At 46.8% G+C, this 24,873-nt stretch overlaps 2 protein-coding genes across 9 annotated transcripts in view; one reads left to right on the forward strand and one right to left on the reverse strand.

The window, feature by feature from the left end:
• The window catches only part of PRPSAP2 (phosphoribosyl pyrophosphate synthetase associated protein 2), a 43,964-nt gene that overhangs the window by 8,388 nt on the left and 10,703 nt on the right, over window positions 1-24,873 (reverse strand). For 2 of the 8 annotated variants that reach the window (XM_069543055.1, XM_069543060.1), the window contains exons 2-7: window positions 7,402-7,496; window positions 7,029-7,179; window positions 6,119-6,171; window positions 5,542-5,608; window positions 3,587-3,759; window positions 1,813-1,928 (exon numbers count right to left, since the gene is read on the reverse strand). In XM_069543055.1, coding sequence (XP_069399156.1) covers window positions 1,813-1,928; window positions 3,587-3,759; window positions 5,542-5,608; window positions 6,119-6,171; window positions 7,029-7,147 — 528 coding nt within the window. In that variant the 5' untranslated portion in view covers window positions 7,148-7,179; window positions 7,402-7,496. Of the gene's footprint in view, window positions 1-1,812; window positions 1,929-3,586; window positions 3,760-5,541; window positions 5,609-6,118; window positions 6,172-7,028; window positions 7,180-7,401; window positions 7,497-11,930; window positions 12,634-24,873 lie in introns of those variants that run through there. The other 6 variants (XM_069543053.1, XM_069543058.1, XM_069543056.1 and 3 more) reach the window with 4 other exon arrangements.
• The window catches only part of SHMT1 (serine hydroxymethyltransferase 1), a 50,750-nt gene continuing 38,067 nt past the window's right edge, over window positions 12,191-24,873 (forward strand). Inside the window, exon 1 of the mRNA XM_069543052.1 lies at window positions 12,191-12,279. The gene's annotated coding sequence lies outside the window, so the exon portion shown is untranslated. The remainder of the gene's footprint in view (window positions 12,280-24,873) is intronic.

Raw genomic sequence — 24,873 nt, forward strand, 5'->3', positions numbered from 1 at the left:
ATAAGCACTCACCACCATCTAGCACATTGCACAATGCCTAGCATGTGGAAAAAACTAAATAACCAATACTTAGTAAACAAACAGAACCCTGATGAATTTGAAGAAGGTTCTATTATAGATATACCTAATTGGATAAGATGTCTCTCCATCTGGTCCATCTACACACATAAATAGCACAAAATATTTTCATTTTCACATGTTCCTCATCTTTCCTGGGAGTCTTTATGAACTGTTTTATGTACTTCCATGCCTCACTGAATATCATCAAACAGCACCAAACCCAACCAAGACGAGAAATAACTAATGAAGGAACAGTTACTAAAGCAAAGAAAAGGAAACTTTAAAAGAAAGGACTTTTTAAAATAAAAACAGGTCTACTTCCTCCTCGGGACTCAAAACAGGAAATCATATGCATAAAGAAAGAACAAGTTGTTATGAAGGTGGAGGTTATTATGGTCAAAGTAAGAAGGTCAGCAGCTGGCTGGTTCAGGGGCAGGATGGACGCGGCTGCAAGAAAATGTCAGCAAGAGCAAGGCATGGAATTTTCCAACCAATTCAGCACAGGAGAAAGCAAAACTTGAACAAAAAAACAGTTAAATAATATATAGACTAGATACAAGATTTCAACATCTAGTAGCTCCTGAAGAAAGAAATGAAAAATCCAAATTACAGAAAACAAAATTTGTAGGGAATGGAAAGGCCCCACTGAGCATCCAGAGATGGATGAAGATGGTTCATCTCACTGGATGCTGGTTCATGGGTCATAGATGTCCACAGACATGCCATGTGGAGATTTCAAAACCACAGCAAGGAGATAAAGCACTATCTCAAACGGGTAATTCTGTCCAAGTGCAAATTAATACAGCCCTTCAGACAACCTTAATTTTTGCAGTATCTAGTAAAATATAAAAAATGTAGATACTTTTCAATCATGATTCCACTTCCCAGTATATTTCAGAAGAGCACTTGTTTAAGTACTGAGAAAAGCAGGTACTGCTTTTAGTACTTGAAGTACTGAAAAAAGAATTTTCAGTGCAACATCACTTAAAATTTTTTTTTAAATAAAATATTTCACTTAAAAGAATGAAAATTTAAACTACCTAATATCCAGCCAAGAGGGAAATGGATGAAAAACCTGTGGCTCATTTAAACTTGTGCTTTAACACCTAAACAGGCAGCTACTTACATTTACATTAACTAAACTCAAATGAAATCAAGGATTCCATTCTCCAGTCACACTGGGCACTTCAGCTGACATTCTGAAGGCAGAGTGAACATTTTCACCGGCATAGAAAGTTCTATCCATTACAGTTGGTCTGCACTTTGGAATACTGTGTAGCAATCATGAAGAAAAGAGGTAATCCTATATATCTAAACATGGAAAGACCACCAGACACCAGTTGGGGAAAGGAAAGACAGTTACAGAACAGGAAAGGAAACAAAGTTTCAGAACACAAATAATATATCAACTCTTCCCCGCCCCAAATTGATATCTGCAACTATGTGTACATTGTAGAGGGAGAGAGGGTAAACTCAGAAGGTACTAAGAGGATTCAGGATTCAGGACACACCCCAGGCAGGTAGGAGGTGCCCTGCAGAGGGTCCGGCCCAGGCTGGTGATTCTAGGCACCTGAGCTCCAAGAGAAAAAGAGCAACTTCAGAGCTCCACAGATGAAGAGTCTCAAGTACACCAGTTACATTCATAAAGTCAACTTTAAGCAGAACATGTCAATGTTAATTCTTCATCAAGCCCAAGATGGAGATGCATATTTCAGCCTTAAACAGAAGGCTGAGAAGTCTGAGCTAACTCACCTCCTCCTGAATGTACTGTAAGAGGAAGGGAGATGCTCTCAAGTTGTCAACAGGTATATTGAAGAAGCCCTGGATTTCCTTCTGGTGTAAATCCATAGTAATGAGATGAGTCAGACCTTTGAAAACAAAGCAGACACACACACACAGATTGTTTCATGACCAGCTGCACTGTACGAATAAGAACTACATAAAATAAGATACCATATGGAACAAATTACTATCTAAAATTACTCTCTCATCAAAAACTCAGCCTCTTTATTCCTCAGATTCTTGGTACAATGAGATTATGAGATAATAGAAAATATAAACGCTGGTCTCTGCCCCCAGGACAGAACTCCTAACCCCTTGTTACTCCCTCAGTGCTAAGAGCACCAGGAGCCTCTCTTGTCACATCTGGTCTGTGACCCCATCTGACACAGAGCTCCTGAAAGCTCTGAACATGGACATGGCTCCTGGACATGGCTGGTCACCTTGACGGGAAGCTTGGCATTACCAGCCTTCCCACCCTTACTGTCCAGAAAGGGGGAGGCACTGGACATGGAGCTGACGAATGACCACGCCTCCCTGAAACTCCAAGAGCAAGGGCTCTGGGGAGTACCTGGGTGGTGAACACGGATACTCTCCTAAGCAAGTGGGGACCTGGGCTTTCCCTCCTCAGAAGGGAAAGACTGACGATTCTTCTTACAAAGAGATGCACGGTTTTCACACCAATTTAAAACAGCCAAAATCACAGCGATGAAGAAATGCCTCTAATAATTCTATGAGAGAGATTCCCTCTCCCTGAAGTTGTGTCAGTAGGCATGATAAAGCCAGATTAAGACATGTCTTCCGATATTAAGGTAAACCTCACATGCCTGTAACTAGAAAAAACGAAGAATCTTCATCCCACTGGCTTCTTGAAGGATATTTGAAATGGAAATACACACACACACACACATAATTCAATTGGAAAAATTTTTTAAAGCAAAATTTTCCCAAAAGAGCAAGAAAGTCTGGTGGCCCATCATGAGCAAGACTAGGAGGGCAGGGGACCTTCTCGGGAGCTTGATGGCCCATCTGCTCCCTTCAGCAAAGTTCTCAACAGGGTGTGCCTGGAGGTCACTGGGGTTCAGGTCTCTGGTCATTTTCTGTTTTGGTTTTGCCTTCTTTGAAATGCTACAGGAGAAATTTATTCTGCAGCAATTGTGTTAAAAGGTAGTATATGGGGACTTTTTATTCTTTTCTCTCTGTGCAAACTCTCTGTGATGTGTGCCTTTTATAGTCACATACACAAGTACACATTCGTGTGCATGTGCACACACACACACAAAGTAACAACTCTGAAATTATTGAGAAACATGGGGAGACAGTTAGGATGTTACTGAAAAATGCACAACACAAAATAACACATAGGATTTGCAAAATATGACAAGCTGTCGTGGGAAAGAGAAGAGGTGAAAATAAAGAGAGTTCCTATGTTAGAGTAGCTGATTCCAATGCCTTTTCTAATTTAAAAACAGCCTTAATAGGACTGCCACCTGCCATTTCAACTTTTTAATCTTTTAAACAAAGAATTTAGGAAAAAATAAGTTGTCCTCATGAGCTTTGTGTTCAGAGAGTTTGGACCAGGAGCAAACTGTCAGCATGGGCGTCTGTTACAGATTCACCATCTGGAAGCGACATCACTCTGGGCACTCTGTCCAATGCTCTGAGTAAGTGAACATGAGGCTTTATGATTCCTCAGGTAAAAATGCAACTCCCAGACCCCCATCAACCATCAATGCCAGCCCCTCACCGGCTTTGCACATCATGGAGGCCAGCAGCTTGGAAACGATGGAGCCCCTCTTCCTCATCTTGCACTGCTTGCTGTAGGGGAAGTAGGGGACCACACCGATGATGCTCTTGGCGCAGGAGGTCTTACAGGCATACACCATGATCAGGAGCTCCATGATGGTGGTATTCACATCCCTGCAGCCCAAGGGCAAAGACCAGCAGGGAGGGTATCAGACTTGCCATGACCTCTCTCAGTCCCAGCTAAGCATCAGCAAGATGCCACACCCGCCTCAGCCAAGAAGGCTCCAGACACACAGAAGAGACAAATACCACTCTTCTCCGGCCTCCATCAGAAGCCCCCACGCTGCCTCTCAGCCAATGACTCAACTTCCTTTCCCACCAAGAACAGCACTGTTCACTCCAGTTTACTCAGGACAGAGCTCCAGAGGCATCCTTAGCTGCCCTCCTGTCCAGACACTGGCAGCATCTCACACTCCACTGCTGCCCTGGCTGAGGCCCACCTCCCCAACGGATGGCAACAGCTGCACCCATACGTTCCCTGCCCCTTCCCCCTGTCCCTGGCACTCTGTCTGCAGCCACTCTCTGAATAGTACCTGGCTGATCTTAGAGTCACGGTCAGATCACAGACTCTCTGCCCAGGACCCAGGGATGGTTTCCCACTTGGCCTGTGGCAGATGCCCAAGGCCCCACAGGGCTCCTGAGGCTCCTTCTAGATCTGCCCCACTCCCTCTCTGCACCCTACTCCTCCTCCACGCCAGTCCTCATAGCCACCTGAGGGCCCTCCGTCTAGGGGCCCCCATTCCTGCCCGGAATGACCTCCTTGCCAGCTGGCACCAGCTTCCAGTGTTTGTCAGAGGTCACCCACCGATCGACCCTCACTCCAGCCTCCTGCCACCGTCACGCCAGCTTCCTTGCACACTGTGCTGGTTTTCCCCAGAGCCCTCATCACCTCCTGACAAACTGGATGATCTACTTGTTCATTACGTCACTTGCACGTCACAGAACGCAGGTTCCATGAAGAGCAGGGTCTGTGATCTATTCTAATCTTTTATGCCTCTTGCGCATCTGTAACAGCAGCTGACACACGGCAGACACCTGACACATGTCTGTGAATAAGCGAGTACCTGAAAGAGCAATGGGAAGCCTGGAGCTTTCAGGCGAGCAGCTTCTCTGGATTACAGAAAACTTAAGTCAATGGACATAATTTTCTTCACTTAAAATTTTTCTTATACTTTTAGTAAAAAGAGGCACTTATTTTACATATAAATGCACATTTAGCATGCAGCAATTTTTGGAATCTCTAGGGTAAAAACTGATGTACTATACAAACTCATTTCTAGACATTATTAAAAACTGCTGAGTTAAAATTTTCATCTAAGAGGCCTTCAGGGACATGTGTAAACAGAGTGGCGTTTGATAAAGGACTGGTACAGACACCTCACTGCACTGAATCTTCTACCCAGTGTACACACCTGTGGCTCGACAATTTCTAGAACACACGGCTCCCAGATGTCACGGCAGACAAAGACACATCTGCCTTCACTACCATCTCTCTTCTGCTTTAACTTATGATGCGGCAGGACAGCACACAGTGACCACATTTAAATTATCCACAGGAAAAGCTTTAAGAACCCAACTAAGCGAACATCTCTCCTGCTGCTTATTCTTTTTGGGAACTAGAAGAGCTTCCCTATAAGCTCCGTGAGACTCTGGCTCCTGACAGTGAATGCCACAGGTGCTCACTGTCCCATGCCTCTCCCCCAGTGCGTGGCTATCCCCACACCAAAAGGACACAGGAAAGTCAGCAGCTATGTCAGAAAGATCAGCTGAGTAACATCGGGCTAGTTTTAAAACAATCTTAGTCCTTCTTGTCTGGGTAACTCTTATTATACTAGACATTCAAACCCAAACAGAGACCCAGAAAGCAACAACATTTCTGGTGGATAAGCTACTCACTTTGAAACAGTCTGAATGATGAAAACATCTTTTCCCCTCACAGATTCTTGAATTTGTACTCTTGTTTCTGGCAGGAAAAGGGGAAAAGAGAAGAAGGGTGAACAAGGCACATCATTTTAAAAAAACACACAAGAAAATCTGCACCATTCCCCAAGGTTATAAACTATGGAAACTGGAACTGTTACAAACTCACTACAAGGCTTTAGATTCCATGGAGGATAACAAACACTGATTAACACACTTTGAAAACGCCACCTGACACTAGGGCCACACCAGACACATGCACTCTGCCTCAGGGGACAGATTCAACCCAGGCCAAGCTCATGCTTCCGTCAGCTGACAGCAACTGCCTTTGGGTGAGGTCTGAGGATGAACCTTTAAGTCCGCAGCTGTGACCTGCCCCATATTCTCTATGGAGCTGGTATTAGTGGGGGTGGGAATACCATGATGGCCCACCCCTGTCTGCCTTCCTGCAGATAGAACTCACTGGACACTGAGGCTGACTGCTCAGTTATGGCCAGGCTGGAATGGCAGGTACCACACAAAAAAGCCATCACAAGGGCACAGGATCACTCACCTCGGTCAGGCTCCTGATACACCTGCACTTTGCCCATCTCCACCCCTAGCCGCCTAAAGAAGAGAAAGAGGGACAGAGCGGAAACATTAATAAAACAGACAACATCTTTACTACTAAGACGGTTTAGAAATTGATGAAAATAAAACAAATTTTAAAAATAGAGACATTACTATTATCACATTTAAAGTGGGTCTCAAACTGTTTGGTCACCTAGCCCATCACACCTCCACCCCACACCTACCCTGTCCTGGGGCTCCCTGTGCTCCGGCCACATTCCTGCTGTCTCCTTTCTGCCTGGAGGACTCTGCCCCAACTCCCAATTGCTGCCATTTCCTGTCTCTCAATTCACATTCCACCTACAGGTTTACAGGCACTTGAGCACCTGAGCTAAGGCGGCACAACCTGCCCCATCTCTCTGATTTTCCTGCGCAGATCACTACCTGAAGTTATCCTGTTTGTCTGTTTGTTGACTTTCTCCTTGTCTGGCGCCTCCACTAAAGAAGGAAGGATTCTGACCGGCTTGTTCACTCTTATACCCCAGTATCTAGATCAAAGTATAGTACACAGCAGGGGTTCAATATTTATTTAATAAGTTACTAAAATTATACTGAACTGTAACCTGTGAACTACTTTCATATAGCATAGACCCTTCATTGTTCTCTGTATTCAAATAGCTCTATACAAATGTAGCACCTCACACAATCGCTGGCACTCAGGAGTCCTGGTAAATGTCTCCTGAATCCATGTGTAGGAGTGATGACAGTTTACAAAAGGTGAATCCTTGGTGCACTGATGACATGCAGATTCACTGTAAAATAGCTGCTGTCAAAGTTAACACCAGCACCAATATGCATGTTAAACGTAAACCACCACTGAACAAGCACAGGTTTCACAGCGTGATTATACTCACTCAGCGATCTTCTTTGAAAGCTCCATACACGATGAATTCGAATTTGCTGAAAACAACACTAGACCCCCTTTGGTTATGTTCATCTTGGCTTCTGATTCAGGTGGCGCCACACAAAACATCAAAACCTTCTTGGTTTTCCAATTCTCAGCACCTAGAAAGATACCAAATATGTTAAAAACTGTCATATGAGATGAAATACACCTGAATATTTTTGAACAGCAAATGAGCTGAAGGAAATTAGTTTTTACCATAATGGAGTCTTTCACATTGAACGTGTATATGGACAAATAGGGAGTCTACTTGAATTTATGGAAAGATGTCATCATACGACTCAGTTATTTTCATGACTACTGGGAATAAATGATAAACTTACAAGAAAGGTGGAGCTGAAGAGCTCAGTGTTTTACTGTTTGCTGCTTAAAGTCAATTACGACAACCTTCTTTTAGTTTCTGACAACAAAATTCCTCCTGGATTAACACACAGAAAAATGGCAGAGCCATTAGCAAGGACACGAACTGACTGACCCTTAAACAATGAATAAATAACCCATCCACACTCAGCTTTCCCTGTAATACCTGTTTACTCCAAACCCCCACCCCCACCCCGCCCCCGGCCTTGCAGCTGTCCTGGGTCCTGTCTAAGCCTGACCTGGTCATCGGCACTTTCCTCAACTGTTAACACAAGGTTGAGCAGATTACAATAATCTTGAAGGAAAGTGACTCAGCCCCATAACTGACCAGCAGCAGGGCACACAGAAAGACCCTGGCCTAGAGGCTTTCAGAGTCATCCACGTTCCTCCTCCTTCCACTCTGGGGCGAGTGTCCTGATGGAGAAAGGCAGGCAAAGGACTGGGTGCAGGATCAGCAGCCCAGGAGGCCTGGAGGGATGGAAGAGTCTTCAGAGCAAGCCTGCTGCATTAACGCAGCTGTTATGTTTATGTGGCTGGCTCTTGGAAGGCTGGTGGAGGGAGGAAAAGTCTGGAGCCCATATCTTCTTTGTTATTCTTAAATTTTAATTACACAAGTACATTCTCCTTGTAAAAAACTGAAACAGGAGAGTTTAGACTAACGTCACCAGCTCGGATCCGATCCCAGGCTCCTCCCACCCACCTCCCTGGAAGAGACAGTTCTTATTACTGGTTTGATACAGATACCATCCGGCTGTTTACACATTCATACATGTGATCCCCATTAAAAAAAAAAAGTATAAAAATTCATTTGTAACATAAAAAGGGACCATCATACAACTCTATCTCTAATCTGCTTTATTTTGAAACAATGTATTTGAGAACCCAAGGAGAAAGCATAGACCCACTGTGTACTTTCTAACTGTTGCCAGTGCTCCCTGGTGCAGCCAGGCTGCACTGGCAGGTCACTAACCCAAACAGGCCCCCCTGCGCATGCGTCTCCCTCTGCAGTAACTGCCAGGGGGAGCCAAGGGGGCACAGGTGGGTGACTCATGGTCCCACAAGCAGGCTAGGAGAAAGCACTTCCTCTTCAGAGGCCTTCCACAATGGGAAACGTGGGCCATCCCGCTGGACTTGGCCTATTAATTGCAAACAGAAACATGTGAACAACTGGCCAAAGCCCTAAGGAGACCAAGAAGGACCACTGGTGGGTATAGCAGAAAGTGGCTTTGGAGCAGGGATGAGCAAGGTACATGCAGGCTAAAACAGGTTATTTCTGTAAATGAAACTATACTGGAACACAGCCATGCTCACTGTTTACAAACTGTGGATGCAATGGTAGAGTTAGGTGTGGGCTGCAGAACCTAAAATATTACCTGGCCCCCTACAGAAAATGCATGCTGACCCAGCTTTATAGCATAGAGTCGGGCAGGGGGGCTGGTGCAAATGAAAGAAAGAATACTATTTAACCCTTGACACTCAGAATTGGAGGAGATCCTGGTTGTCTTCTATCACCATCTTGCAACCCCTCTACAGCTGTGTTTAGGAACAGAGGTCTGGAAAAGGAAACCACAACAAAAATAAAACTCATCCTCCTGTAGTTATGAACACAGGCTTTAGAGTCAACCCAGGTTTGCATCTTAGCTCCTATTTGCCCTCAACTTACTGCAAGATCTCACATAAACTAATCTCTCTCACCCTCATCCATGCCACTGAATACTGACCTTATAGGGTCACTGTAAGATTAGCTCCTGTACAGCACTTACACTGCCCCACATTCAGGATACCCTTGGTAAATAGAAGCTATGAGGAGTCAGCTTGTAATATGTTAACTATCTACTGAACAAGCACGTAATATGCATGGGGGTGGCAACCTTTATGCATCCCCCAGTCTTCAAATAAGAAGCTTCTTAAAGGAAAACAGTGTTCTTGAGTGGACGTGTAACACTGAGAATCACAGTGTCTGAAGGGTAGGAAGAGTCCTCAGAAATAACTCAGTCCATCTCTAGGACTCCTACCAATGAGCCACTCCAGACATCTGAACAGCCCGGACCCAATGCCCACACCCTGAGGGATGTCCCAGCCATTCCAATCCTTCCTCAGAATACACAATGATTGCTTTCCTGGCAGCTGCCACCTCTGGGCTTTGTCCTTTCCTTGAAGACTTATGGGAAGCCTCAAATTCCTTCTCCCCTAGGCAGTCCTCAGCCTATCTCAAGATGGCACTCTTGACCTGGGCCTGGCATTACTGATCATGGTTTAAGTCCTTCATCACTGACCATGCTCTCTAGGGTTCCAGTCCAGGCTTCAATAGTGGAAACCTAAGACCCCAACATACCACAGGCAGGGAGGTTGTTTGGGAACAGGTATCAATACAGCCATGTTCTCCGACTGTTCATCTCAAGAGCTTGTCAAACAACAGAACTAGCTGCTAGTTTCAGTTCTCCTTTTCCTACTGTAAATTCAAATTGTGTTCTTTACCAAGCTTCAGGAAGAGTTTTAAAGAGAATCCTCAGAAGCAAGATAATCACCGGGATGGGGGGGGGCAGAAAGTTCATTGGCACAAGGCTTTAGTGTGAACAGAGCGTAAAGACAACATTCCCATTTCTCCCCCCATAAACTTCAGTTGCCCTTACATTTATCCTAACTTAACTTTGGAATGTGTGAGAATTATATACAACACATGAAAACACACTCTTTCCACAGAATCTCAGCACCTCACACAAAGTGGGTCATACTTCTCTTTGAATGAGACGGGGCAATCTGCTAAGTCTCATGAACCAAACCTCACTGAAAGACCACTTGCTCTGTAAGTGCTAGCAGTCATCGTAAAAAAAACTGATCCACACCTCAAATGAGAAAGGCTGGCATCAAGGTGTGTAAACACCCTCCATCTGAAGACAGTTAGAGTTGCAATGTCAATACCCAATTTGTCTCCCCAGTTACCAGCTACGCGTTCTTGGCTTTCCCCTCTGGACAAGAGATAGAAGCCTGTTAAAAACAGCTTCCCCAGCAGAATTTAAGGCTCAGGACAACAGAGACTTTTTCCACTATGCTTTTCTCTGCTGTGTACCCAGGGCCTAGAACAGCACCTGGCAGACGGAGAGACTCAGTACATGTCTGCAGATAACACATGTTGGTCAGATAAAGCCTGCCTCATTGAGCTGCACTGATTAACACACAGAGTTGAAAGTAGTTTGCAAGCTCAAAGGTGCCATAAAGAATTATTATTTTTATTCTGATGTTCTTCACATTTTGGGGATGTGAATTCTAAGAGAATTAGAAGGGCAAAGCCTGTAATTAGATCAAATTAAGTCCCCAAGCCTCTGGGATCCCAGGCACTCTGCTGTCTCTCCATCAGAATGTTTTCTTTCAGCTAAATACCATTTCCTGAGTGCTCTGAATTCTTACGACAACTCAATAAAGCAGGTATTACACTGCAAGTCGACCCCTTTCAGACACTGTGCTAGGGGGCAGGGTGAGGCTTGGAGATGAAGATACTTCCTCCAGGCGGCCCTCCTGGAAGCAGGGGACACCAGGTCAGCTTCAGCTTGTCTCCCAAAACCAAGGAGGGTGACCTAACACTCAGAGTTACAGGCGGGTAGGACCTGACAAACACCAGGTTAAAAAAACGTCCGTAGAAAACTCGCCTTGTTTGGAGAACAATTTATATCACGTGCCAAAGAAAGAACACATGACTTGGTATTTCCCCTTTGGAGAATTTATTGTAGGGAAAGAAGGAAAAAGCTCAATGATGGCCACTGCATGGTTTTTCTAGGAGGACGACCGTGAACATATGGAAAAGTTACATAATGGGGGCAATTAAGTAAAACTCTGAATATACATTCAATAGAATAAAAAACGGTATATATCTGAGACTGTGTGAAAGTGCTTATGTTAAGCGGGTACAGAGCGGAACTACATCTCCTCCAAGCTGAACTGGGTGATAAGGGCAATGGACCAAGTCGGGACAGGAATAGGGAGGAGACGGGACTTTGTGGGGTTCAATAATGTGGGCGAATCACTTTCGTTGTGTACGGAACATCTTCACACATGAGAAATCACACTTTCTCACTCCAAATCTCCATCCCGAATTTCTTACTCCTTGCAAAAGCTGCACACCCAAACCGCGTCAGTGTCAATAAAAGGGGGAAAAATCCGCACCATCACTGTGCAGTCGGGGTGGGGGGGACCCTGAACAGCAGAAGCCTGCCTCGCAGCCACATCCCAGCCGCCCTCGGGCTCTGAGCGCCGGCAGAGGAAGAAAGCATCTTTCCGGGCGACAGAGGCCGGCCCGCACCGCGCTTCCGCCCGCGGCCGCAGGTTCCGGACCAGCCGGACTGGCCTCGCGCCAGGCCCGCGGACCCCGACAGACCGGACCGCGCTGAGGGCGGCACGCGGCCGGCCCCCGCCGAGCCCCCCGCCCCTGCACCTGCGCCCCACAGGCCCGGCCCGCCGGCCGCGCCACCACCGTCGCCGGCTCCCGCCCGCCTACCTGGCCCCGACCCCAGCCCCGGCCCCGCCGCAGCTTCCGCTGCCGAAGGAGGAGAGCGCCGGTCCCCAGGCGGCCGGTCCAGGAGCAAAATGGCGACTCGGAGCTCGAGAACGGCGTCCGCGGCGACAGCGAGGCCTGGGGGCGGGGCCACGTGGGCGGGGCCTCAGGAGAGACCCTCTGCGGGGGCGGGACCCACCGAGGAGAGGGGCGGGGTCTTCGAGTCCAGCAGGAAAGTGCTAGGCCGGACGAGGGGCGGGGCCGACTGAAGGGGTGGGACCGGATCAGGCGAGGGGCGGGGCAGAGCCTTCAGTACTAGAGGAACGCGATCATCACCCACACGCGAAAGCAGGTAAGGACTTGCTGTTTGGAATTACAAATGTCTGGGTTCAAGTCTTTACTGGCCTGTAACCTTGGACTCCAGTACTCTTGCTTGGAAAATCCCATGGGCGGAGGAGCCTGGTAGGCTGCAGTCCATGGGGTCCGAAGAGTCGGACGCGACTGAGCGACTTCACTTTCACTTTTCACTTTCATGCATTGGAGAAGGAAATGGCAACCCAGTCCAGTGTTCTTGCCTGGAGAATCCCAGGGACGGGGGAGCCTGGTGGGCTGCACAGAGTCGGACACGACTGAAGCGACTTAGCAGCAGCAGCAGCAGCAACCTTGGGCAAACTCACTTCACCTCTCTGTGCCTCAGTCTCCGCAGCTGAAAAGTGGAGATGATAGTAGCACCCATCTTAGGGATTGTTGGGAGGAGTAAGCAAAATAACACCTACTGAGTTTCCAGCACAGTCCTTGCGTATAGTAAACGCTCTATTGTGGTTAATTACAGTTATTTGCTTTGTTGTCCTTTCTTCTTTTATCATAAAGTAAGGAATTGGTGCTTGCCTGTGTTCCTTATAATGTGAGTATGTTTTATATATGTATAAAACATAATAATTGCAAACGCATGTGGAGTGTGTCAGGTGAAGTGCTTACCACGTGTTAAACACTGTAGCTTATTTAGCCCTCACAGAAGTATGAGATGATCTTATAATCTTCATTTTAATAGTTGTGGGAACTGAAACACTAACATTAAACAAATTGCCTAATGACAAGGGCTTCAGCTGTAAAGAATCCTCCTGCAATGCAGGAGACACAGGTTCGATCCCTGGGTCTGGAAGGTCCCCTGGTGAAGGAAATGGCTACCCACTCCTGTATTCTTGCCTGGGAAATCCCATGGACAGTGAAGCCTAGTGGGCTACAGTCCATGGATTCTCAAAAGAAGGACACAACTGAGCGACTAAATAACAAAATAACAAACAACCTGAACAAGAACTTCCATCCAGGTGGCCTGGCAGCATGGTCTGCATTAAGTCAGGCCCTATACCATGCCCCAGCTCCAGTTCTGCTTCGACTTTTTAACTAGAGTGAGGCTTGAAGTCACTCACGAGAGGCAGCACAGCCAGCTAAAAGCAGCCGGTCCTCACAGTCCAACCTCCTAATTTACAGTGTGGAATACAAGCATCTCTATTTACGAACTATAAATTAACTATAAAATACTTTCTGATATGGAGTCATTTCCTTTGCCTGACAGCTTTACAGGGTCTTACCTCTGTGAACGACAAGGCCAGTGAGCCCACAGACAGATTCGTGTACAAAACTGAATCCCCTTCTAGGGTGCTTTGGTTTCATGCACTGCTTCTGCACTGACCCAGCCCTGACGCTTCTCACCTCCTGGTTTGGGTCTGCATTGGCTCCACCCAGCATTCCACGGTCCAAGTGACTGGATCTGACCAATCAGGGCCACTCATCTCTCTCAGCTCGATGATTCTCTCCAATGGCAGGCCTCAGCCAATCAGTTCAGTTCAGTTCAGTTCAGTTCAGTGACTCAGCTGTGTCCGACTCTTTGCGACCCCATGGACTGCAGCGCGCTAGGCTTCCCTATCCATCACCAACTCCTGGAGTCTGCTCAAATTCTTGTCCGTGGAGTTGGTGATGCCATCCAACCATCTCATTCTCTGTCATCCCCTTCTCCTCCTGCCTTCAATCTTTCCCAGTATCAGGGTCTTTTCAAATGAGTCAGTTCTTGGCATCAGGTGGCCAAAGTATTGGAGTTTCAGCTTCAGCATCACTCCAAGGGACTCTCAAGAGTCTTCTCCAACATCACAGTTCAAAAACATCAATTCTTTGGCACTCAGCTTTCGTTATAGTCCAACTCTCACATCCATACATGACTACTGGAAAAACCATAGCTTTGACTAGATGGACCTTTGTTGGCAAAGTAATGTCTTTGCTTTTTAATATGCTGTCATAGTTTTTCTTCCAAGGAGCAAGCGTCTTTTAATTTCATGGCTGCAGTCACCATCTGCAGTGATTTTGGAGCCCCCCAAAATAAAGGCTGTTACTGTTTTCACTATTTCCCTTGTTTCCCCATCTAATTGCCATGAAGTGATGGGACCAGATGCCATGATCTTAGTTTTCTGAATGTTGAGTTTTAAGCCAACTTTTTCAGTCTCCTCTTCCACTTTCATCAGGAGGCTCTTTATTTCTTCACTTTCTGCCGTAAGGGTGGTGTCATCTACATACCATCTGTCATCTGCATGCCATAATGTTCGTATCATCTGCATCTGAGCCAATGGGAGCCCAGAAGATGCTTGAGCCTCAGTGGGCTACCTCTCCAGTTGATGCAGTCAGAATAACTAGAGGATCCTGAATATGGAACACTGAATTCCTTCCCTCCATCCCTGAAGTCAGTGTGGACTGAGTTTCCATCATCACAGGGGCCTGGCTGTTCTCCTTTGTTTACTTCTTTTTGTTCTTCCCCACTAGCCTGTTCCCCTATCCCTGAAATACAGGGCCTTTGCATATGCTGTTTCTGCCTCTGGGGACAGGTTCCCTCCTGCTGCCCTCTCCTCCATCAACTCCTACTTAAACTACATCTCAGTGCAATTGTCATTTTTAAGCCTTTCCTAAACCACTCACCTTCTCTAAGGAAAAAAAAAATTCATGCACTTTTCCTTCCTTAGGCTTATCGTGATTGCTAACTGTGTATTTGTGTGTGTGGTCATTTTATAAATATTCCCATCCCAGACACGGCAGGCAAGTTCTTGTCTCTTTTGTTGATCACTGTTTCCCAGTACCCAGCACAGTGTCTGGCACAAGTGTAGTACTCAAGAAATGTCTGAGGGTGACTTCAGAATTACCTCCACCCCGATGGAAAGGAGGTGGGCAATAGCACCTCACAGGGACAATATTCCTGATAATTTAAAAATCGTCTCCACTAAGTCAGTATGAGCTAGCTCCCACATATTGTGCTCCCAGGATTTGGCAATGAAATTGCCAGTTTCTCATTAGTTACTCCTCATTGCAGGCATGTAGTTTTCAGTTTCCTTTGCTCTATTATGTCAGTTACCACTTATCCATCCACTTTCCATTCTCCAAACTCTTTTGAAATCCCTCATAGGCTGATGCCTTATCTCCCCCTCCTTCTTTATCCTTGGGGTTTAGGCCATGGGAGGGAGCCATGATGGACATCCAGCCCAGACACCCCACTAGTGACTGCAGCCCCAGTCACTACTTGACTTCAACTGCATGAGAGACCGAAATGAGAACCACCCAGGTGAGCAAACTCAACCCACAAAAAATTGAGAGATAATAATAAAACTTTGTACTAAGTCGCTGCCCTTGGTGGTGTCTTTGTGTGTGTGTGTGTGTCTTTTTTTTTTTTTTTTGGTCAATGTCTTGACACACCTCTATGGGTAATGAGCAAGAAAGGAGCAGAACCAGAATCTAAAGGTTGTGGTCAGTTTCACTGTAATGAAGTTTTTGGTTAGTCTGTTTCCGAGCTTGATAATCGCTTGCAGAGCCTGCGCATGATGGATCCTCAGTTTGCCTGCATCGTGTCACTGACCACATTCAAGGGCACATAGAATATGAATCAAGACACTCAATCCTAAGACATTGCCCTTCAACATTTTTTTAAGGAACTGAAAAGCGTCTTTGCTAAAATTTTATAGAAGGTTTTCAGCAGGGTGGTAAACCAGAAAACACACACTTCTTCAAATGACTATTGAAACAAAAACAGAGGGACTTGACTGTCAGTCATTTTGACCAGGGTCTGTACCCAGCTTCCTCCACAGAAATGACCTCAGCCAGAGAGCTGAAGGCACCTCTCTCAGGGAAGGTTTCCTCATCTGAAAAATGGGCACTAAGATTAGCAGTCACATATGGATTCCAGGTGGAGGATGACTTTTCCATGGAGTCAGAGGGTGGAGAGGACACCAGAGGAAGCTGTTGTGCAGCTGTCTCCCCACCCTCATATCTCTGGCCATCAGGAATGAACAAATGAAGCTTCAGTTTCTCCGCAAGCGGAGGAGGATGGCAGCTTGTTCAGCTAGGCGAGGCTACAGAGGCCAGGGGCCTGGTCACTAGATAAGGGAAACTTGGAAGTTTCCATCTTTGTGTCCTTTCCTTCATCCTCTGGATTTTCTCCTTTTTAATCCACAACCCCCCATGGGGGAAAAAAAAGTCTTCGTTATCTTTCATGATGATTAATATTTACATATTATAAACAACTCAAACAAGCCAGAAGAAAAAATTAAAAATATCTTTGTCATTATCTCATCATGGAGAGATAAGCGCTTGACTTTTTTTAACCTCCTTTTCCCCCTTAACAATCCCTGGTCAGGGAACTAAGATCCTACAAGCCATGAGGTGCAGCCAAAAGAGAGAAGGAGACTGCAGACTGTGTGATTCCCTTTGTGGGGATTCCCTGGAAAACTAATCCATGGTGACAGGAGGCAGGTCAGGGAGGCCTGCAAAGGAACAAGAAGGAATTTTTCACAAAGACGCAAAAGTTCTATCACATCATATAGCATGACAGCAGTTCATACAATGGTAATACTGTATTTTATGTAGAGTTGTTGTTTGTTGTTGTTTAGTCAGTCAGTCATGTCGGACTCTTTGCAACCCCATGGACTGTAGCCCTCCAGGCTCCTCTGTCCATGGAATTTCCCAGGCAGGAATACTGGAGTGGGTTGCCATTTCCTTCTCCAGGATGTCTTCCTAAACCACTGATCAAACCCGAGTCTCCTGTGGCTCCTGGATTGGCAGGCAGGTGTTTTTGTTTTTGTTTTTATTTTTAACCATTGGACCACCAGGGAAGCCTTTATGTAGAGTTGTTGTTGTTGTTCAGTCGCCAAGTCATATCCGACTCTTTGTGACCCAGTGGACTGCAGCATACCAGGCTTCCTTGTCATTCACAATCACCCTGAGTTTGCTCAAACTCATGTCCATTCAGTCAGTGATGCCATCCAACCGTCTCATTCTTCTTCTGCACTCAATCTTTTCCAGCATCAGGGTCTTTTCTTTGCATCGTATGGCCAAATTATCAGCATCAGCATCAGTGTATCAGTGTATGTACGCCTCCAGAAAGTATCTACAGAAACCTGCTGGCCCCGAGGGCAGACCCTCTGCCCTACATGCTGGTCCCAGTGCGCTTGTCGCCACGCATTTCCTGCCTGTTCCTTCCACACATACACCCCACCTCCACCGCTGGCTTCCATGGCCTCCGTGGCTTTCCCTCTGCTATTCTTGTTCATGCTCATCCCCTCCCTGCTCTGCTCTCCAGGGGGTCTTCCTGACCGAGAGACTGAACCCAACCCCATTGCAAATCCAGGTCTTCAGTGGTTCTTCATCCCACATGACTTCCCTGTCATGTGACTTTTACTTCTCTCTGGGCACTTAGAGGCATAACCTGCCAGCCAGACCACCTTGGCAAGTCAGTGGATGGGGCAGGAGAGGGAGGCCCTAGCTGAGGAGAGGCTGGGCTACAAGGGACCCAGAGCCAGGTGCATGGAGGGACAGGGCAGTAACCATCCTGTCCTCCTCCCCGGAAGAGCTGCAAGCTACCCAACAGTCAGGTGCTCACGAGGAGCAGGTTTGTGTCCAGAGGCACTCTCCCAGCCCTCCCTCCTGAGTGTAGTGTCCTGTGGCATCCACGAGAACACCTTCAGCTCCATCAGTAAGGGTAATGTACAAGTCCAGAAGGACCTGTCTGTCTGCACTGAGCTGTCTGGTGGGACCACTGTGTACATCGGCATCATGGATTGGATGCAGAGGGAGATCAGGGCCCTGGCCCCCAGCAGGATGGAGATCATGACCCTCACTCCTCTGGACACAAGTACTTGGTGGGGAGTGGGCTGCACCCCAGCCTCACAGTCCATCTTCCAACAGATGTGGGTGGACCACCAGGACCGGCCTCTCCACAAATGCTTCTAGACTGTGAGCAGACGCATAGCACTTGCCGTGTAAGTTCATTCAGGATAAATTTGCCGCACACCTTTGCCAGCCTCCTGAAACTGGAATAAGTGTTTGAAAATAAATTTGTCCTTGAAACTTGTATCTGAGACTGTAGAACTTACTGCTGATTTTGATGTTGTATTCAACACTTCCCCTGGTGTATCTTTTGTTTGTTTGTTTTTGGCTGTGCTGGGTCTTCACTGCTGCACACAGGCTTTTTTCTAGCTGTGGCGAGAGGAGGCTGCTCTCCAGTTTTGGTGCTAAGGCTTCTCACTGCGGTGGGCTTCTCTTGTTGTGGAACACTGGCCCTAGGCTTCTCAGGCTTCCGTAGTTGCGGCCCACAGGCTCTGGACCACAGGCTCAGTGATTGTGGTGCACAGGCTTAGTTGCTCTGCAGCATGGGGGATCTAGGATTGAACTCATGTCTCTTGCATTGGCAGGTGGATTCTTTACCAGTGAGCCACCAGGGAAGCCCTCCTTGGTATATGTTTAATACCTTGTGTAGATCTTTGGTTTAAGATCCTAGTTACATGTGATTCCATCACTTCGTGGCTGAAATGAAAACCTGTTTCTGGAAGAAGTATCATTGGCTGGATGAGAATCTGTGAGACCTCGAATCTCTCTGTCTGTGTAGAGGATTAATATGTCAGAATTGCCGATCCCAAGGACTTTCTTGGTTGTCCAGTGGCTAAGACTCTGCACTCCCAATGCAAGAGGCTGGGGTTAGATCCCTGGTCAGGCAACTAGATCCCACATGCCGCAATAAAGACCCAGTGTAACCAAGTAAATAATTTTCTTTCTTTTTTTCTAAAGCCTCTTATTCCAGGATTTCTCTAGAGGCTGGCAAGAGTCCTGAGCCAATCACTACTTCTGTCCTTCCGGCCTGGCAATGGTCGGGAGGGTCTGAGCCTCAGGACCCGCATTCTTCTCATACCTGCTCTTTCCCTCCAGTGCACCATGGACTGTTATCTGCCTTCCCTTGGAAAACGGCTTTCATTTACCACTGTAAACTTATTCAACCTTTTAACTTAGGCAAGATTTTTGTACTCAATCCTCAGTTCTTAAGAGATGACAAGAAATTTTGGTGTTATATAGTCACGTGAGAACATGAGGCCCAGCAACATGTCACTGTGAAGACAAGTGCTGCAGTAAACAAACAAAAGACTTTCTTTCAAGGCTTTCCCTTTGGACATTTGCTCCACATCCGCTATTGAATATGTAAAAGTCACCCACATATTGCAGAAAATATAACCCTTTGCTGCAAAATAATATTTGAAAGGATTTTTATGGTTTTGCTTCCCGAATCATTTGGCACAAGCCGGCCAATCAACCTATGACTAACTGGGATTTCTAAGGAAACATCTTTCCTCTTACTTTATGAGGAATTCTGGCAATGTGAGAAAATCTAAGCCACATGTTTTTGACTGTCCTGAAAGTTTTATGAATATGAAATTTAATGATGAGAAAATTGACTATAATGTTATATGTTATAGGCATTTAATTAAACATTTGTTAATCTTGGTTTTGCAGTTTAAAAAAAATTCATATGTGTAAATTTTTTTAGGTATCAAATATAAATGAAAACTCTGAAAAGGTCATTAAGTCCTGGACTGGGTGCCAGAAGAGCTTGCCAGATGAAGTGGGAGCTTATCCCAAAAGCAGACAGAGGGTGCGCACCATGTAGAAGCTCCTTCATCTATACATCACTGCAGGGTGATCCCATGGGAGGGAGCAGCTGGGCCCTGTTCATGGCCAGGGCTGGAGCTGGGGCCAAGGCAGAGACTGCAGGGAAACAAGTTTTGTCTCAGCCTCGGGAAGGTGGTCACAGCAGCCAACAGAAGGCCTGTCCTGTCGAGGAGGCACCACTGGGATAGAAATGTAGATTTCTGTCTAGGTCAGGAAGGGCTGGGCTCTGCCGCAGTAACAAATAAGCCCCAAACCACTGTTGCTTTCTACCAACCAAGAGTCCTTCCTTCCCCACACTCTGAGTCCATCATGAATATCCTGGGAGCTGAATCCACATCACCTGCACTCAATGCCCAGTCTGAAGGAACAGTGGCTGTGCAGGGCACAGTCCCTGGTGCAGTGGAGGGAAAATGAGAGAACTGTTGCTAGTTGTGTGTCAGCCATTAGCGCTTCTGCTGGGAAGTGATGCATGTCACATTTGCTCACATCTGTTAAAGATTCTCCCCTTGACCAGATTCTGCTTAGGCTCCTCTGAGTTCTTTTTCTACTAGGTTTTTATTTTTGGACTTCCATGTTCATCTCTGCATTGTCCAATTGTAGCAAGAATCTTGCTTAAGTCAGTTTAGCCAGAATTCCCCATCCTCCATATCTGACTACCCTCCACATCTAATCAAGTTCTTCATCCTTCACCATCCCCCAGGTTATGTGCAATCTCCCTGACCTGGCTCCAGCAAAAATCTTGTTTAATCAGAAACCTCCTGTGGGCTTCCCAGATAGTGCTAGTGGTAAAGAATCTGACTGCCAGTGCAGGAGACACAAGAGATAATGGTTTGATCCCTGGGTTGGGAAAGTCCCCTGAAGTAGGGAATGGCAACCCACTCCAGTATTCTTGCCTGGAAAATTCCATGGACAGAAGAGCCTGGTGGGCTACAGTTCATGGGGTCCCAAAGAGTTAGACATGACTGAGCAACTGAGCACACACACACAGAATCCTCCAGTACTCCTGTTTCCTTTGATTAATTTTCCATCCAGTGACTCTATCCTGCTCCTCGGTTATAAATTCCCACTTTTCTGCTCAGTCAGTCCAACCTCTCTCTCCCACTGCAAACCCCCACTTATCCCGAGAACCCTTCTTGAATAAAGCCTGCCTTACCACTCTTTAACAAGAGTCAGAATGAATCTTTTCTTCTTTAACTCATCTCATCCATTGGCCAAAAGAAGGCAAGTGACCAAGATGATTGTTAACAGGGCCGGGGAGGAGAGTTTTCCAGAAAGTGGCAGTGGGTGCTTGTGAACAGTAACACAGCCTTTTACCATTTTCCTCTGACAGAGAAACTTGAAGACAACCCTCTGTAAAGCAGGTCCCACCCAAGACAGCTGTCTTGCCTGTTAGGTCTCAGACAACCGCATCTCAGGGGGTGGAGAGGGGAAGTCACGTGCCGGAGATCATCAGAAGTCCCTTCTCCCTCCCCTCCATTGAATCGTTTCTGATTCACACACCTGCCCCTCAAACCGGTGTGAAAGGCCGCCTGACTCAGCTGGGGTCGGGGTGCGGGGAGGCACAAAAATCTCTCTTCTGGGGTAGCCTATTTGCATGAGATGAAGGTAACCTGCCTCAGATTGAAAAGACATTTTATGCGTGAATCTTGATTAGTTCCTTTAAACAAAAAATCACTGTCACGACTACTGAGCCCACATGTCACAACTACTGAAACCTGTGCGTCTAGAACCCATGCTCTGCAACAAGAGAAGCCATGCCAACTGCTACAACTAGAGAGAAGCCTGCACAGCAACAAAGACCCAGAATAGCAAAAAAATAAGTAAATAAATAAAATTTAAAAAAATTACTTTCTCACTTATCATTTATAAGTGACATTTACTCATGTCATTTGTCTACATAAGAACCTGTAGTGGCTTCTAACTGCCAACCTCGCAGGTGGAATCTGAACACCTTGTCCCCTCTCCCAGCTGTACTCAAAGGCAGGCTCAATTTCCCTCAGAATACAAAAACTAGGGTACTCTTAGATGGAGGACAATGGGTACTAGGGAAATGACCAGCAATAGCCATTAACATTCACCACTGTGATTTGTTCTTCCTGCAGTAAAAGTGACACCTCGCTAGTGTCCTCATGGGCGCTCAGATAAATTACATTTCCCAGTCTCATTCCAGTGGGACTGTGTGACGGTACTCTGGACAATGCAATGTGAGCAGAAGTAATTTACACCATTTTAGGGCTTGGTCCATAAAACGCTCCAATCTCACAACAACATCAAAGAAAACCAGAGCCTGCCAGTAGCTAAAGTGGTAAAAGCAAATTTTACTCAGGAACTATTGGAGCAGGGGGAAAGAGGCCTCATCGTAAGACTGGGCTCAACTCCCAATATGAAGAGGAAGCCATGGGAACACAAGGGTGGGGACCAGTGGATGGAGAATTATTAAGGAAGCACCAGGGATACAGAAGTATTCTGGCTAAACGAGATTTTTGCTGAAGGCAGGCAGGGTATCACCTCAGGCATCACCTGAGAGAAGAGAAGTTTGGTCAGATAACCAGGGTGGGTGATCAAGGATGGGAAATTCTGGCCAAACTGACCTGGCAGGATTCTTGCTAAAACTAGACTCTTGGAGGACACGCCCAAGGATGGGGCCAAAGAGGATCAGAGGAGCCTGAGTAAAGTTTGGTCAAGCAGAGAATCTTTGCCAATATTCCTTTGGATCCTTATTTTTAAACAGCAGCTATAATGAATACTTTGGGAACAGTTGTGGAAACTTGATAATAAACTGGTTGTGAGGTGGTATTATAGAATTTTATATTTTCCTACATGTGATAATGACACTTTGGTTGCATAGGATATCCTTACATTTAACAGATGCATGCCCAGGACTTCCTTGGTGGTCCTGTGGTTAAGTACCTGCCAGTGCACAGACACGGGTTCAATCCCTACTCCAGGAACTAGATCCCACATGCCATGGGGCAACTAAGCCTATGTGCCACAACCACTGAGCCCTCACTCTAGAGCTGGAGAGCCGCAACTACTGAAGCTCGCTTGCCTAGAGCCTGTGCTCCACAACACGACAAGCCTGCATGCCACAACTAGAGAGTAGCCCTGGTCACCGCAACTAGAGAAAGCCTGAGCACAGCAACGAAAACCCAGCCAAAAGAAAAGAGAGAGAGATGCATGCCTAATTAGTTAGAGGTGAAAAGTCACACAAGACCACAGCAGTGGGTTTGGTTTAGGGCTGACATCCAAACTCACAATACTAACTGCTCACGCAGCACCTAGCTGACTTAGAAAGGATGTGGAACAGGAAGTACAGCAGCACTCTATACAGCTCTCCGTGGCTCTGATGACTGCATATGGGCTAGGTTCTAGCCCCAGAGGATTCAGCAAAGAGTACCCACTGGCTCTGTGGCTCCCTGCTTGTCTGGTGGCAATGTGACAGTAAGAGGTCACATGCATTCTTCAGCAGAGCTACGGCTGAAGTGACAAGTTACACCAGCAGCCAAGAACAGCAAGCCAAGAGGCAGCCTTCAACAGCAGTTGCACAGCACACACAGGTCCTACAGGAACACCATCTGAGTTCAGACTACAAGTCAGCTCCTGGAGGAGGGATTCACAGCTGTGAAAGCTCTCCCTCTAGTCACGGATGTCTGAAACATTTGAAATCACTGGACAAAAAAGTTAAATAAGACAAAACGGCTGACACTCGCTGAAGCCAGATAATGAGTTTATCAAACTATGCTTCAGTGCTTGAAAATTTTTATGATAGGAAATCAAAAGAAATAAAATCTAAAATGGAGGTGTTCACCACCTGCTTTCATTTCCTGTGTAGTTTACGGGTAAGTTAATTCCTTCTGTTTAAAGCTCCCTGCTCTCAAGTCATAGAGCAAATCTCCCCTCTTTTATGTAGCGCCCCTCCCCCACTCCGACTATAGGATCCGTCCCTCCCTCCAATCCAAGTGCTTATTTCCTCTGGACTCTTCCTGTTGCCTTCTTTCAGTTGCAGGGCACAGAAAAGGAAAAAACGGAAACTCTGCCACATAGCCAAATAATCCTAGATTCCATGTCAGACAGGCTTGGACCCAGGGTTCCAAGCAGGCGGCCAGGCCCCAAGGCTCTAGCCCTATCACATGGCTGTTGCTCCTCGGGGTGGCTTCCCTTTGCAGCCACTACAAGTTATCAGCTACCAGCTCCTAGGCACGCTTCCTTCTGGAGGGACTTGCGGAAGCCTTTGCTGCAGCATGCTCAGCGAAAGTCCCAAGGCTTGCTCTCATTGGGCAGGCTTATCACATGCCCACCAATCAGGGAATGTCTGGCCCTGATTGGTGGGTCTGGGTCACATGCTCCACACCTGGCCCTGAGGCGAGGCAGCGATGTCAGCGACCCTCGAAGATTTGGAAGCAGGTGACTCTAGGAGGCAGGTGACTCGCGCTGGGGTTCCAGCGTCTCACAGATGAGGCCAGAAATGCGGTGGAGGGTGGGGTGGGGGTGGGGGACCTGGTTGGTGACATGGTCCAGTCCACCTCAGAGGCCATTAAGGTGCTCGCTGGTTCTGAGTGGTTTTCGTCTTGTGAGTCCCCAGAATGATTTTTGGATGCCAAAGGGGCTGAATTTGTCTTCTCCTGAGAGTCCTGGTGAACGCGGTTCCGTTCGGCTCAGTCCCGTCAGGAGCCGCGCCGCTGGGGCTGTAGTTCCAAGAGAGGCCGTAAGGGGGAGATGGAGAGGCGAGAGGCAAGACTCCATTCAGTCCTTTCAGTTCAGTTCAGGTGCTCAGTTCAGTTCAGTTCAGTCGCTCAGTCGTGTCCGACTGTTTGCGACCCCATGAATCACAGCACGCCAGGCCTCCCTGTCCATCACCAACTCCCAGAGTTCACTCAGACTCACGTCCATCGAGTCAGTGATGCCATCCAGCCATCTCATCCTCTGTCGTCCCCTTCTCCTCCTGCCCTCAATCCCTCCCAGCATCAGGGTCTTTTCC

The sequence above is a fragment of the Ovis canadensis genome, chromosome 11, assembly GCF_042477335.2.
Source record: "Ovis canadensis isolate MfBH-ARS-UI-01 breed Bighorn chromosome 11, ARS-UI_OviCan_v2, whole genome shotgun sequence".
NCBI lineage: Eukaryota > Metazoa > Chordata > Mammalia > Artiodactyla > Bovidae > Ovis > Ovis canadensis.